The following is a 13676-nucleotide window of genomic DNA, read 5'->3' on the forward strand; positions in this document are numbered from 1 at the left end:
AATGTTTGAAAACCTAGTTTTTTTCTTGTCAAGGCTAACGATCATGCTGGTAACAGTATACCGTCATGATTAGCAGCCCGGATCAGTTTTTCGCGCACCGCAACACCCGTGAAGAGCAGAGGATCTTCGAGAAACTGCTCCCTCCACTGGCCAAATTTCCCGAGAGCTGTGTCGAGGAGGATGTGAATTTTATTCTCCAGATAAGTAAGCCGTTTCGTGAAGGCTTAATTTTGCTCTTTGTCACTTATGGCTAAAGAAGCTTTTATAACGTGTTTGATCCAATGATTACTTATTAGATGAGACTAAGATTGATTTTTATTTTTTATTTTTCGTATCTTAAAGATTGAGTTGACCTAATTGGGGTCCGTACATAAAGTCCTTATTTATGATTATCATAAGGAGGATGCCTCGTTGGATTAGAATAAGCAAAGAGGTATTTGCCCACACATCCACGCTACCCAACAAAACAAAATGCAATCTACACTTGCCGTTTACGACGTTCCGTCAAAATAGTTGCTCAACAATCAGAGTCGGAAGCCCCCTTCCCACTCCATCTTGCCTCGGGGCATACACGATACATGGACAAAGAAGGGGGAGAGATCAAGATGAGAAATGAAATCAAAGATGCCGGTCTTTCATTCATCACCTGGTACCTTTGTCGATGTTTCAATCCGTCTTAATACATGTCTTATTTACACGAATGAACAGTCCAAATGCTTAAGACATCTACGAGAATACTTGCACAATTCCAAGAAGAAGAACGTTTCAGCTCTGGTCATCCGAGAAGAGATCCATGGCATCAATCAAACAAACCCTAACCATGCCGCGGGATAAGAGTTCTGTCAACACATCCATCCATGGTCTCTCTCTCTCTCCTGATGTGCATGGTGGTGAAGAGGGTGGCGCTCAATTGAGCCACGTCCACCTGTCTGGTTTCTTGACCTCTCGAAAAGCCTGTCCTGTCCCCACTTACCCCTTTTCTCTCGTCTTAAATCTCCCTGTTCTCCGGCTGTGGTTGCAGATAGAAAGGGAGAGATCCATTGTGAACTGCGTGGTTCGTTTAGCATCGCTGAAAAAGCAGCTCCTTGACCGACTCGAAGTCGCCCTCAATCCGACCTTCCGCCAATCGTCCTCCTCCCAAGACTTCTGAGCCCCAATGGACGGCCGAGGTTGGCCGCCACGTGCCGGTCCACTTTCTCTCCCTCGACATGGAGGACAGCTTGAAGAGCACCCACGTACCAAAAAACATAAAAAAAGTTGCCCTTTTTGGCTCCCTTTTTGATCTCGACTCCTCAAAAAAATTCGAACTTTAAGGGAAAAACCACGGGCACGTTTGTCCCCTATCGATGAAAACAAACGACGGACGATGTTGAAGATTGTGGCGCCTCACACATGCTTAGATCCTTAAACACTGGATATGAAAACTGGCAAAAGGGAAAAAAAAGGGGAATATGAGAATAATAATGTTATTTTCCTGTAAAAGAATAAGGAAAAATACCACAATAAATCCAAAACTATGTCACTTATAATAAATTTACGCTGAATTTTTTTTTGTGATACGAAAAATCCAAAACTATGTCACTTGTGACATATTTACTCCACAATACTTTGGCCCAAAGGTATTTTCGTCTTTTCTTTTTTTTATGTTTTTTTTTCCTTTATTCTCTCTTCCCTCCGCCGGCCATGGCGGAGGGAAGCCGGCGAGGGCGGTCCTCACCGACGTTGGGGTTGGGCGAGGGCTACCCTCGCCCGCCTAGGCAAGGGTCGTTTGAGTCGGGCAAGGGCGACTCTCGACCGACGCCGACGAGGGTTGCCCTCGCCAGATTTGGTGAGGGCAGCCCTCGCCCAACCCCAACGTCAACGAGGGGCACCCTCGCCGGCTTTCCTCCGCCATGGCCACCGGAGGAAAGAGAGAAGAAAGAAAAAAAAAAGGAAAAAAACAGAAAAAGGAAAAAGACAAAAATGTCCTTGGACCAAAGTATTGTTGGGTAAATGTGTCACAAGTAGCATAGTTTGAGGTTTTTCGTGCCACAAAAAAAAATTCAGAGCAAATTTGTCACAAGTAACATAGTTTATAGTTTTTTGTGGTATTTTCCCAAAGAATAATAACGACAAAATACTCTAAAGGGTGTTGGAGAAAATTGGTTTTGCACGTCAGATGAATCCAATCCTTAAGGTGACAAAGATCGAATGAAGCCCATTTGCACTTTACCCTCCATCCGACCATATCTTCTCCTTATCTTTCTGGGCCCTGCGGCCTTAACAAAGCCCAGCCCAGTTCACCTACTAAGGAAAGGGAACGGGAGAGCTCAATTTAGCATCACAAAATACATGCTTATCCATTAATCTTCATTGAGATTAGGAATGTCAATATGAGCAAGCTATAACAAAGTACGTGTCATAAATATATAAAAAAATTAGAAATTAGAAATTCCTCAAATCTCAAGAACTATTAGGTATAAAATGCCATTTTTAGGAAATTTAATCTTTTGGGTCACATATTAGAGACTATGCGTGTCGTACTACTGTTGCTGTTATTATAATCATTGTCTATCAACGATAGTGATTTTTTAAAGGGTTACCGTAATAAATAGTAAGAAAGCTTGTCCTGTTACGCTAATTTTATTTCTTAATTTGAACCGATTTTATCTGTAACTCGAATCAATGAGAACTTAAAATATCTATAGTCTCGTATGTGTATTGGGAACTCGACGGATTTATAAAAGTTTGGTGCTTTTTCGCTCGCCAGACGTAATGGAGATTAAAAAAGAAAACTTTGATCGAAAGAACCATAAAAACGACATGGTTTGGTCTCCCAAAAACGACCCTTTTCTGCGTCACCGATGCTGACATTTCGCGAGGAGCACCCACGAGTCATCTTCTCCGCGAAGCAGCTATTAAAGTCTACAAAAGTCACCTCTCCCTCTTTCGCGTTTCAGGGGTTTCTTGGAAGCTTCACCTGCCGACCCAAGAACGCGAGCTTTCCACGATTCAAAGGTCCGCATGTTCTCGGTTTCGGGTATTCCCGGAAAATTACTCCGACCCATTTGATTCGATACCCCTTCATCGTGTGCCGCAGTGTTTCTTGAATCCGGCAAGCTTTCTTGAGCTCGGGGAAGAACAAAGTTCTTGTCTTGACGGAGAGGAGTTTCAATCATGTTCCAGAAAATGTTTACGAAGAAGAAGGACGGTGCTGTCAGCGCCAGAACGACGATAGATAAATTGAGCGAGGTGGGATTCTGATCGTCTCTCTCTGTTTATTTTTGTAAAGCAATTTGGTTGCTTATGATGTTATTCTTTGTTCCTTTTCTTTTTATTTTGATTTTCCATTTTCTCATTGGCGGTGTTCAAAGGACCATAGATTTTCTGGAGGGTCATCATGTCAATAGTCGTTGGATGATTTGGTTTATTGACCAATTTATTGGTTGATGTTGCTGATATGTTCAACTTGAGGTCATCCTAATTCTGGTTTGTTGGAGGGATTAGCATCACTACATGTATTTTGTCATCGGCTAGATTATTTTAATTTATGGAATTTATTTGTTTATGTGATTGCAAATTTCCATTTATATCTGGTTATCTGGGTGAAGTTAAAGATGCAGTAGATCAGATGCAGTTGAGAGAGCTCCTTGTGGAGCCAACAATCTGTTCTTTCATTTTTTTTACTTGCTAGGCATGTGATACTCGGTTCTTCAATTTACGAAGTGATAAAAATCATCTGTCAAGCTCCGAAACAGATGCAAAACTGCTTTTGTCTTGATCCCATGTACAACATGTTGTACCCGTTTAATTAACTCGGAAATTGTGCCGAAATTTGCCGGAGAGCTTCTTCAGATCGTTACCTCTGCCACGTGTCATTGTAGACGCTCGAGATGCTGGAGAAGAAGGAGAACTTCCTCGCGAAAAAGGCCGCTGCGGAGGTTGAAAAGGCCAAGGCGTATACCAAGGCAAAGAAAAAGAATGGTATCACCTCCACTTGCTTCTGTTGTTCTTCATTTTGGATCATCAACAACGGGAATTCGAAATGTTTTAATAATTGTCTTGTCATGTAATGGAAAGCCAATATTGATAGTGATAACACAGAGTTGTTCTCGATCACTCTTAAAATAACTTAACCCTAGTCATGCGATGTGCTCAAATGTGATATTTTGGATAATGACACTGTAGCTGGGGATTGTCTGATGCTGAAACCCAAATCAGTTGACTTGTCCTGTGAAAAAAATTCTCTCTTTTTGTTTGTGCCGTTGGTATCCGGAAATTTGGTGGTTGTGCTGTACAGTTATAAAGTTTAAACCGGGACATTGATTCTTATCATAGTTAAATGTCCTCCTCCGGACAATAATTAGCTTCAGTAGCGCCAAACAATTATGAAGTCACGAGATGCTCTAGATAGCATGTTCTCCGTTAGTTCTGACATGGTAACTCCAATTGGTCTCGGATTCTTGCTAATAATCACCCGATTGTGGAGATGTAGATTGGAAACTCATTTGTGCTTAAATCACTCGGTAAATATACAAATTGGTGTTATTTGGCAGCTGCTATTCAATGTTTGAAGAAGAAAAAGATGTACGAAACGCAAATCGAACAACTAGGAAGTTATCAGTTGCGCCTACATGATCAGGTACGCTTGCTGTTTAGCCATTTTCCTTCCACTTGGATGCTCTGTCTCTATGCTTATAATGGAAACACCTAAAATCTGAAACCGTGGCTCCATTTTAAAAATGTTAGATGATAATGTTAGAAGGTGCCAAAGCCACAACAGAGACTGTTGATGCATTGCGAAGCGGAGCTGCTACCATGAAGGCTATTCACAAGGCAACGTATGTACCATTTTCTACTATATCTATTAGTGGAAAAAAAATGGAGATTCTGTGTCTGGACTTCTGTATGTTGTTTTGCGTGGTAGATTTTACCATATTAAAAGTAACAAATCTGCTTTTGTTTATGCCAGTATAGTAAAAAATCTGATTGCGACTCTATTTAGTAATTGGTTAGATGAAATCCATTTTAAGTGTTTTTCCCTTAATATTGAATTACTTATGGATCTACTACACAGTCAGTTCGAAAAGTATAGGAAAAAATGATGAAATGGACTGATGGTAAACCCTGTGAAAGCGATCACATGAAATGAACTGATGGGAGACACTAAAGAGAGTTTTTTTATTTAAGGTACTTTGTACTATAATCAGGCCCTTTTTGTCTTTTTTTAACACAAGGAGTGTCCTTTTCTTCTCTCGATCCTTCGCAAGCCTTAACATTTATCTTAAGAATGAGTGCATTAATGTGTAGATGCTGCTTCTATGCTCTCATTGCATGAAATGTTTTTCTAAGGTTCCTTTTATATATCAGGAACATCGAAGACTTGGATAGAACAATGGACGAGGTCAACGAGCAGACTGAAAACATGAAACAGATTCAGGAGGCCTTGTCGACGCCGATCGGTGCAGCAGCTGATTTTGATGAAGTAGCAATTCTAAAAGTCACACAACTTATTTTTAAACAACTTCTTGATAGAATATTGGTGGCTAAAGTAAATTCTGACCGCTATATCAGGATGAACTGGAAGCGGAGCTCGAAGAATTGGAAGGGGCTGAGCTGGAGGACGAGCTTCTCGAGCCAACCACGTCTGCTCCTCCTGCTCCAGTGCATGCTCCTGCAGTCAAGCAGCCGTCACATCCTCGTCCAGTGAAGAACACGCCTGAGGATGATGAGCTCGCTGCCTTGCAGGCAGAAATGGCTTTGTAGAGAGGTGATTCCATAATATCTATTTCAAGTTTCTTGGTTAAGCTTCTTCATGGCCTTCATGTTGTTTTCTTTATCTGAAGTTGCGTGACATCTTGGTGAATGACTCTGGGGCATTTAGCTAACACTGTCTCTCGATTCTGATTTACGCAATCTTTGAGCTCCATATATTAGGTTCATACTTCTATGATTGTTCTTGCAGCGTCATTTTCTTGCATGCCTCATTTGGTTCGTTTGGTTGATCATTTGGGTGTTTGTCATTGTCAATATTGAAATGATACACGCAACAGAAGGACCTCGGCACATCCCATAAGCCTTTTTCTTCTTTCCATTGTCTTTAAGAATTTGGTTCTTGAAGTACTCAACTCAACTAAGGATGATAGATATGTATTCATCCTCTAATCTACTTGTCCTTTTGTTTTTGCAGTTACCCATGATGAGAATAGACTGTGCAGATAATCACGACGGCAGGAGAAATATCAGTACTTCTTTCTCCAGGAGCATAGACCGTCTACTGCCGCAACTTTTTTCTACTTGAAATGAAGTTGACTGGCTGTAACACATTGGATAGATGGATTAGGCACATAATACTACATCTACTTCTAATAATGTAGAACCTCTCTCTCTCTCTCTCTCTCTCTCTCTCTCTCTCTCTCTCTCTCTCTCTCTCTCTCTCTGTTGTTTCTGGCTGTTGCGCAGCCTGTTGTACCATACCATGTATATGAACGTCCGGCTATTTATGTGGTGTATGCTTTAACCAAAAAAGAATTTTCTTGTTTTCATCTTTTTCGAACACAAATTGTCGATCTGGAAAGCTCGAGTAACCCATCTCATTTTGATTGCCGCGAAAACTTAGTGTCGACAATTATTCTTGATGAATCTTGGCGAGAAGCACGCTGGTTCTGAGGCTTCATTTGATAAAAAAAGGGATGCAACCTTTCGGTTTGTCGATAGATTATTTTGTTTACTATGAGGCCGGTAGAATATACGGTTGGTGGTGGAAGCATTTATTCTGGCCTGGTACTTCTTTCTTTCTTTTGGTTTTAGAGTTTTAGGCATCGGAGTCATCTCTCAAAACATTGTACTTCACATCTTATGACATGCTGGTCATTTAGATCTTACAAAATGACATGGGAAGATTCTGTGTTGCCAACCTTGTCTAATGGGACAAGAAACGGTCGATGTTGTTGTAGGATGATGGCAATGTACGGATTAACTTTTAGGGTTAATATCACGAAAAATCCTAAACTGGACACATGTGATAAGTTTATCCCAAACTAATTTTTTGACAACAAAAAACCACAAATTAGTACATTTTACCTTTTATTAAATTAGATTAATATCATGAAAAACCACAAACTGATAAATCTGTAACAGACTGAGGGGTAAAATTCTAAACCGGTGCACCCGTCAACTGTTACGTGTCATCCAACTTAGAAATTTGACGATAAAATTTAACGGAAACTAATTGAGGGTAAATTTGTCACGGATATACCAATTTGGGATTTTTTTTTGTGATATTAACCTTAAGTTTTATTTTTTACTTTCTACTAAATCAAAATCATGTAACACGCACATTTTTGACTTTTCTTTTAGAAAGCGAAACTCACGAAACTTCTGTAATATTCTAATAATATTTTAGATTTCGATAAGAAAGCAAAAAAGAGATGCTAACAGGCCCAGCACTAAAGATTAAATCGATTTTGTAATATAATAGCCATGCAGTGCAGCAAAATCTGCAGAGAATAGAAAACCAATTAGGGCTTCATTTGGCCCACAGCACTTATTCATGAATGCACCAAACCCCGATGGAGTCAATGCCTATAGTGCTCTTAGAATGTTGCGTAAGATATATTTGGTTAGCGATTCATGGGAACTAGCGACTATGTGATTGGGCCGGCGGGCACGCGGCGTAAATGATGGGCCTAGGCAAGCCGTTTACTTCCTGCACAATCGGCCCAGCTCAAATCAGGTCAATTTCTTTTTTAAAATGCGAAGACAATTTTAACCAGGGTCAAGCATGGGCAAGAGTTTTCTAAGTTCGTACCAAGTCTGACTAGCTCATCAATTAGGTTCATACTATGTGGCTTGAATAAGGCATATAGATACATGGCTATCGCACGCCGTTGGACCTAGTCTTGGAGGGCATTGAATAGCACTCCGAAAATGCTCAAATGACATCGTAAGTGATGTCGACACCAAAGATCATAGCAATACTTTTGCCAATTCTCTAAATCATATAATACTTTCTTCTTAGGAAATCCTTTGTTAGGTGCACGAAACTCCAATGTTTTTCAGAGGCAGGTCTGATTTTGGTTTATCTAGCTGAACACTCCATTGTCTCGGTCTATCCACACTTTTCTATCCCCCGCAACATGGACCGGTTCGAAAGCTCGTGCGAGACTGCATTTCAGTCCACGAACTTGGTGTCTTTTTCTCACAGATGATTTCACTAAGCGTGCTGTGTCTCTGTCTTACTGAGTCCTGTTCCCATATGAATCACAAAACCGCTTTTCCAACAATATAGTCTGAATCTAGTCAAAGGGATTATGTATTATAACGAGTCTGTGGCTGCAAAGTATGTTCATTCATATTTTGATGGTTTGTTCAATACCTCTTGTCTTTCTGGGATCACAGAATATGATTTTAGTGTGTCTGGAGAGACTCTCGCTATTTACTTTTTGCTTATCTAAATCTTGGCTCGCACACTTTGATTAATAAGGAACACTCGAAACTTTCCCAATATATGACTATTGGCACGTAAATTCACATCTATTGTTTTTCACAAATTTTTAGAATTTAGATGACATTTTAAATCTTGACAGGAAAGTAAAAAGTTGTTTCCTCTTCTAATGAAAGCTATTGTATTTCACAAATTTTTAGAATTTAGATGACATTTTGAAGGAACATCAACAATCAGGCCTGGCGATCAAGTTGTATTCTAATGAAAGATATTGTATTATACGGAAAGAGTTTTGGGACTGCAAAGTATGTTCGTCCTATATTGATTCGAGACAAAATAGGTTGTTCCACACCTTTGTCACTCGCATTTTGTCACTTTTCAAGGAGTCGGACCTTTGTCCCGTGATATAACGTGACACGATACGCTAATTGCGTCATCTTCTCACATTTTTGGCTTTATCCTCCTGTATCTTTCATTAAAAAGGTTCCATGTAGAAGTTGTGTGAGTCTTGAAACTGTCACAAAACCCATGCAACTTTCATGAACCCCAGCATACCCAGAAAGAGGGAGACAACCTTATGTCATTCTCCCCAACTCATGTTCATCGTGCCTTCCTCACAAATCACAGGTCACGAGCAAAGCAAACAGGACCAAGTCAAGAGAGACCTCACAACACGTGTGTGTGTGTGTGTGTGAGAGAGAGAGAGAGAGAGAGAGAGAGAGAGAGAGAGAGAGAGAGATGGATTCACATTGCTTGAGTTAGGGTTGTCTACATTCGGCATTGTGTACAAGGGGTGCATCTTTTATTGCTTTTCCACTCACCTAAAAGTATGCCTCCAATTGGATCCAATTTAGAGTGACGTTATCTCTCTTTTCTTTTCTTCAGATTTTTGCTACTACCCATATAATTAATCAATATCATCTTGGAGATTCTCTCCTTATCTTCAACATTAAGAACATACCCAGAAAGAGCAATTTGAGGGGCCAACCAAAGTTTATAACAAGTTATTTATGTATTAGTAATTTAGTGGGCAATCAAATGTTTTAGCAAATGTATAAATTAATGGGTGGTTATACTAAATCTTTGTACTAGTTTATATGACCGGCACCAGTTAATGCAATCGTTTTTTTTTTAACATAATCTCATGAATCAAGAAAGCAGGAGAACACTAGATTCGAAATTTGCACCTTTTTTCTATAAATTTATTTGATCTGCACATATGAATCTGTTCTCTCCATCTACTAGATTTGATCAAGACAAGCAAATGATTTATTAAAAACAAAGAAGTTGCCTTGAATCCATAAAAAAAAAAGAATGACAAATTGAATCTCCCTATCCAGCTAGAACTCGCCTTCTCTAATATCATCATGGTCCATCTCTCCACATCTGGTTGCCACTCTCTAGTTGTTCTCTTCCTTCAGATATGCTCATCAAAGCATCATCCTGGTTCTCGCCTTTTGGCATGATCAAATCTCTGTAACCACTTGATTCAGCAAAATTCGGATACAAGGTGGCTGCCAACAATTCTTCGTCACTGGTCTCTTCATTGAATAATAGCTCGTTCACAGCATCCCACAAATATTCCATCCCGTTATCCGTCAATATACCGGATTCGCCGATACTGTTAGTGTCGCTGCCGAGCCAAATGGATTCGCTGTCCACTCCCAGAGAAGGCGAACTGTTTGAGATGCCCGAATAATAGTCTTGGGATGATGACGATGCCGACGATGATGAAATGTTGCTCCCGCCGCTCATTGCGATTCCACCTCCAATCTCGGATGCTATGTTGGACCGCACATTACAATTGTACAACGATGATCCATTCCGAGCATCGGAGAATGCTGGATATGTCGCCGATGGACCTAGAGATTGTGAAGCTGGGATATTGTTAATCTGGTTGGAACGCACATTTTCCGGCATGGGCAACATGTGTTGTTCTAGGCCGCGATCATCAGGAGTAGTGACACTGTTGGTGCTGGGCACACATTTGACGCTTTTACTTGTAGGATTCATCTTCTCATATAAATACAGCTTCTTCTTCAGTTTGGTGTTCCAATAATTCTTGATGTCATTGTCCGTTCGTCCGGGTAGATGAGATGCTATGATCGACCATCTGACGAAATTAAAACAAATGTGGGGGCAAGATGCGTTAGTAATTTATACTAATCAAGGGTCAAATTAGCCGATAGCTGACTAATCCTGATTACAATATTGTAGGAAGCAAAGTAAGGAAATAGATGGAAGTTAATTAATGATTAACCAAGCACTTGCCTGCTTCCTATTTCCTTGTAGATATTGCATATCATCTTATTTTCCTCCTCTGTATAACAGCCATGTTTGACATCGGGCCTTAAGTAATTGAGCCATCGCAAACGGCAACTCTTGCCGCATCGGCGGAGACCTGTTTTGTAGTGATGATCGATTGGTAAGGTGATAGCTAAAATTATGAAGCCATAATAAGATACAAAGCAAGAAAACGAACGAGATGCAAATCGCCTCAGTAAAATAAATAAGATCTTTTATATGTCTTTTGTATGTTAAAATTAGGCATTTTACGTTATTCGGGGCACGTATATTGATCTCCATCTTAGGTTCTGGACGTGCTATGTGGCATGGACCTGAAGAAAATTAATTAAAATGGCGATCCAGGTTGATTTTCTTTTCTCGCAAAACCGGGCACTTCTCAAACCCTAAGCAGTTGACTGTACTCCTCACATCAGTGTTAATTCTTACATCTACATCCCCCACACATGTAAATGCAGACAATCTGAAAAGACCCACGATGTGAAGATGAACAGAAAATGAATTTGAGTTTCACCTCAAGACCGAACAATATAGGCGAAAACTGATATAATTTGATAAGAAAGAGAGAGAGAGCAAAGACGAACCAGCTTTCTTGGGCAAGGCAATCCAGTTGTTGCCAGTGCCGAAAGCCTCCACATAAGACTTGAGGGCGGCGTCTTCTTCCGGCGACCACGGCCCTCTCTTGACGTTGTTCTTGTCGCAGCACGGTGTTCTTCCCATCTCTCTTTCACTGCTCCTCTCTCTTACCTTCCTTTGCGACTCTGAAACAATCTTTCCACAGGCTCTGCGAGATCTCAGAGAGAGAGAGGGAGAGGGAGAGGGAGATGGAGAGGGAGAACTCAGAGACGCAAGAGCTATTGAAGAAAATCCTGCTGGGGCTTGGGTTTGGATGAGAGAGGTGTATAGAAGTTGGTGGCTATATAGTCCCTGAGCTTTGACTCCGCATGACCCGCCCCTCTCTCTCTCTCTCTCTCTCTCTAACATTAGTAGATAGACCTTTCATTATCATTAATTAATGGATTTCTCTTTTATACAGAAGCAGTCAAAGCTGTTACTCATTCACGCCATGGCAAATCACATTTCTTACCTTTTCTTTCCCTCTTTACTTTTATGGTCACCAGTACACGATGTACTTGAGGCTCTCATGTTCCACGAGGTCGTATTGTATGTTTACATTACTCGTATTTTTTTCGATGGAGATATGAATCATTCTCAAACGTAAAGTCATTGTAGGCTTGGCCAGACATGAATCGATGAGTTCGTTTTCTTTTGTTCGATAGCACGGGGGCTCGATCGTAACTAGCCAGCTACTTAGAGGGGAACTAACCCACAAGTTGGTAAAATGTCGTTACCTATCTCGCCGTACTTATCAGTACAGTTTGCAGAAGTTATTGCGGTTATTGTCGTTACATGTGTCCACCCGTCGATAGTTGAGTCATTTAATCATCAAAACCGACTTTTAACGAAATAAACATTAGAAGCACAAATTTATGATATTGCTTGCGAAAATAAACCGCCGCATCGTCAGACCGACTAAATTATAATCCCAAATGTCATCTCGTGAGTGGTGCTTTTTTATCCTTCTCTTTGTCTCTCCATTCATGAAGATGCACAAAGCCAGCCGATTTCTTGCGAAAGACGGAAGATTTTGTGTCAATGGAATGTTGGGTACTTGCTCATTTGAGGTAGATGTGCAATTGCTCGAAAGTAACTTATGGTGTGTTTGGTAACCATTCTGTTCCTAAAAAATAATTTCTGCTCAGAAATGATTTTTTTTTATTTCATTCATGAAAATAATTTCTAAGTATTTGAAGGTGCTAGGTAACTGTCCAAAATTTCTATTCCCGGAATAGAAAAAGAACAGAAATGCGTTTGGTAACTACATAAAATTTCTTTTTATTAATAATATTTTGAATCTTTTAATATTTCTTTTTTTTCCTTTTTTTTTTTTTTTTCTTCTCCTTCCTTGGCCCATGGCCAGGTCACCGGCACCGGCGACCGGCCACAGGCCAGGGCCGGCGAGGGTGAGGGCTGGACCCTCGCCGCCTGGGTGAGGGCCGCCCTCGCCAGATCTGAGGAGGGTTGGACCCTAGCCGCCGCCCTCGCCTGATTCGGCGAGGGTGGCTCGCGGCTTGGGCGAGGGCTGCTGCCCTCGCCAAATCCGGCCGGCGAGGGTGAGGGCTAAACCCTCACGGCCTGGGTGAGGGCGACGGCGAGCCGCCGGCGATCGGCCACAGGCCAGGAAAAATAAAGAAGACCAGCCACGAAGAAGAAGAAGAAAATCCATTTTTGATTCTTGTTCTCAGAATCAAGAATTAACTTCTCCTTTTTTATTATTGATTATGTTCCAAAACTGATTCTAGGAACAAATTTGTGCTCGGGAACAAAAAATTTACCAAACGGATTTCTATTCTTTTTTTGTTTTATGAAACAAAAGAATAGAAACGGATACTATTTAACTGGTTACCAAACAGTCTCTTAATAGTCCATAGGGACAGCACGGTCCTATCGAACTTTCTCTTTGCCTGTTTTTTCTTCCAAAGCCCTTTGCCTTTCGAGGTGCCTTTCTTGATTAATAATTGCATGGACTTAAACCACCTTCATTCAATTACATCATTGACTTTCTGGACGGTGCTGATTAAAAGTGTGCACCTGAAAAGTTACAATTGACTTTTCTCAACTTAGTTCAAGTTACCAAACTTAAAAAAAAAAAAGACAATGAAAAGGTTAAAAGGAGACTTGGCAAAAAATTAAAAGGATTTATACTACCAAAAATTTTAAATTAATACATCTATGATAAATTTATCCTAAACTAATTTTTTGATCACCAAAAATTCAAAACTGGTACATTTATGATAAATTTACCCTCCGTTAGTTTCTGTTCAAATTGCTGAGTTGGATAATAAGTGACAGTTGACGAGTGTACTAGTTTGAAGATTTACCCTCC

The 13676-nt window shown here is 40.5% G+C and overlaps 2 protein-coding genes across 3 annotated transcripts; one reads left to right on the forward strand and one right to left on the reverse strand.

Annotated features, from left to right (window-relative positions):
• Positions 1-2852: 2852 nt before the first annotated feature.
• LOC115674352 (vacuolar protein sorting-associated protein 32 homolog 2-like) lies at positions 2853-6541 on the forward strand. 2 transcript variants are annotated; one of them, XM_030596720.2, is made up of 8 exons: positions 2853-2997; positions 3080-3231; positions 3864-3963; positions 4536-4621; positions 4729-4820; positions 5350-5464; positions 5554-5749; positions 6170-6541. In XM_030596720.2, exons 2-7 carry the CDS (start codon positions 3157-3159, stop codon positions 5743-5745), a joined length of 660 nt encoding a protein of 219 aa, XP_030452580.1. In that variant the 5' UTR covers positions 2853-2997; positions 3080-3156; the 3' UTR covers positions 5746-5749; positions 6170-6541. The 2 variants fall into 2 exon arrangements, with proteins under 2 accessions (XP_030452580.1, XP_030452581.1); XM_030596721.2 differs by having other exon boundaries at positions 2861-3231; positions 3835-3963.
• A 3057-nt stretch (positions 6542-9598) lies between these two features.
• LOC115674353 (transcription factor RAX1-like) lies at positions 9599-11606 on the reverse strand. The gene is made up of 3 exons (XM_030596722.2): positions 11314-11606; positions 10697-10826; positions 9599-10538 (listed from the first exon to the last, which is right to left on the reverse strand). Exons 1-3 carry the CDS (start codon positions 11447-11449, stop codon positions 9791-9793), a joined length of 1014 nt encoding a protein of 337 aa, XP_030452582.1. The 5' UTR covers positions 11450-11606; the 3' UTR covers positions 9599-9790.
• Positions 11607-13676: the final 2070 nt, after the last annotated feature.

The sequence above is a fragment of the Syzygium oleosum genome, unplaced genomic scaffold, assembly GCF_021117445.2.
Source record: "Syzygium oleosum isolate NSW1041296 unplaced genomic scaffold, Sole_v2.1 Sole_v2.04, whole genome shotgun sequence".
Classification (NCBI taxonomy): Eukaryota; Viridiplantae; Streptophyta; class Magnoliopsida; order Myrtales; family Myrtaceae; genus Syzygium; species Syzygium oleosum.

Excerpts from the sequence above, each read along its gene's own strand:
- LOC115674352 (XM_030596720.2), top strand. The coding sequence starts at position 3,157 with ATGTTCCAGAAAATGTTTACGAAGAAGAAGGACGGTGCTGTCAGCGCC. Across the intron at positions 3,964-4,535 it reads CAAGGCAAAGAAAAAGAATG|CTGCTATTCAATGTTTGAAG; the intron begins GTATCACCTCCA and ends GTTATTTGGCAG. Across the intron at positions 5,465-5,553 it reads CAGCAGCTGATTTTGATGAA|GATGAACTGGAAGCGGAGCT; the intron begins GTAGCAATTCTA and ends CCGCTATATCAG.
- LOC115674353 (XM_030596722.2), bottom strand. The coding sequence starts at position 11,449 with ATGGGAAGAACACCGTGCTGCGACAAGAACAACGTCAAGAGAGGGCCG. Across the intron at positions 10,827-11,313 it reads TGCCTTGCCCAAGAAAGCTG|GTCTCCGCCGATGCGGCAAG; the intron begins GTTCGTCTTTGC and ends ACTACAAAACAG. Across the intron at positions 10,539-10,696 it reads TACAAGGAAATAGGAAGCAG|ATGGTCGATCATAGCATCTC; the intron begins GCAAGTGCTTGG and ends TAATTTCGTCAG.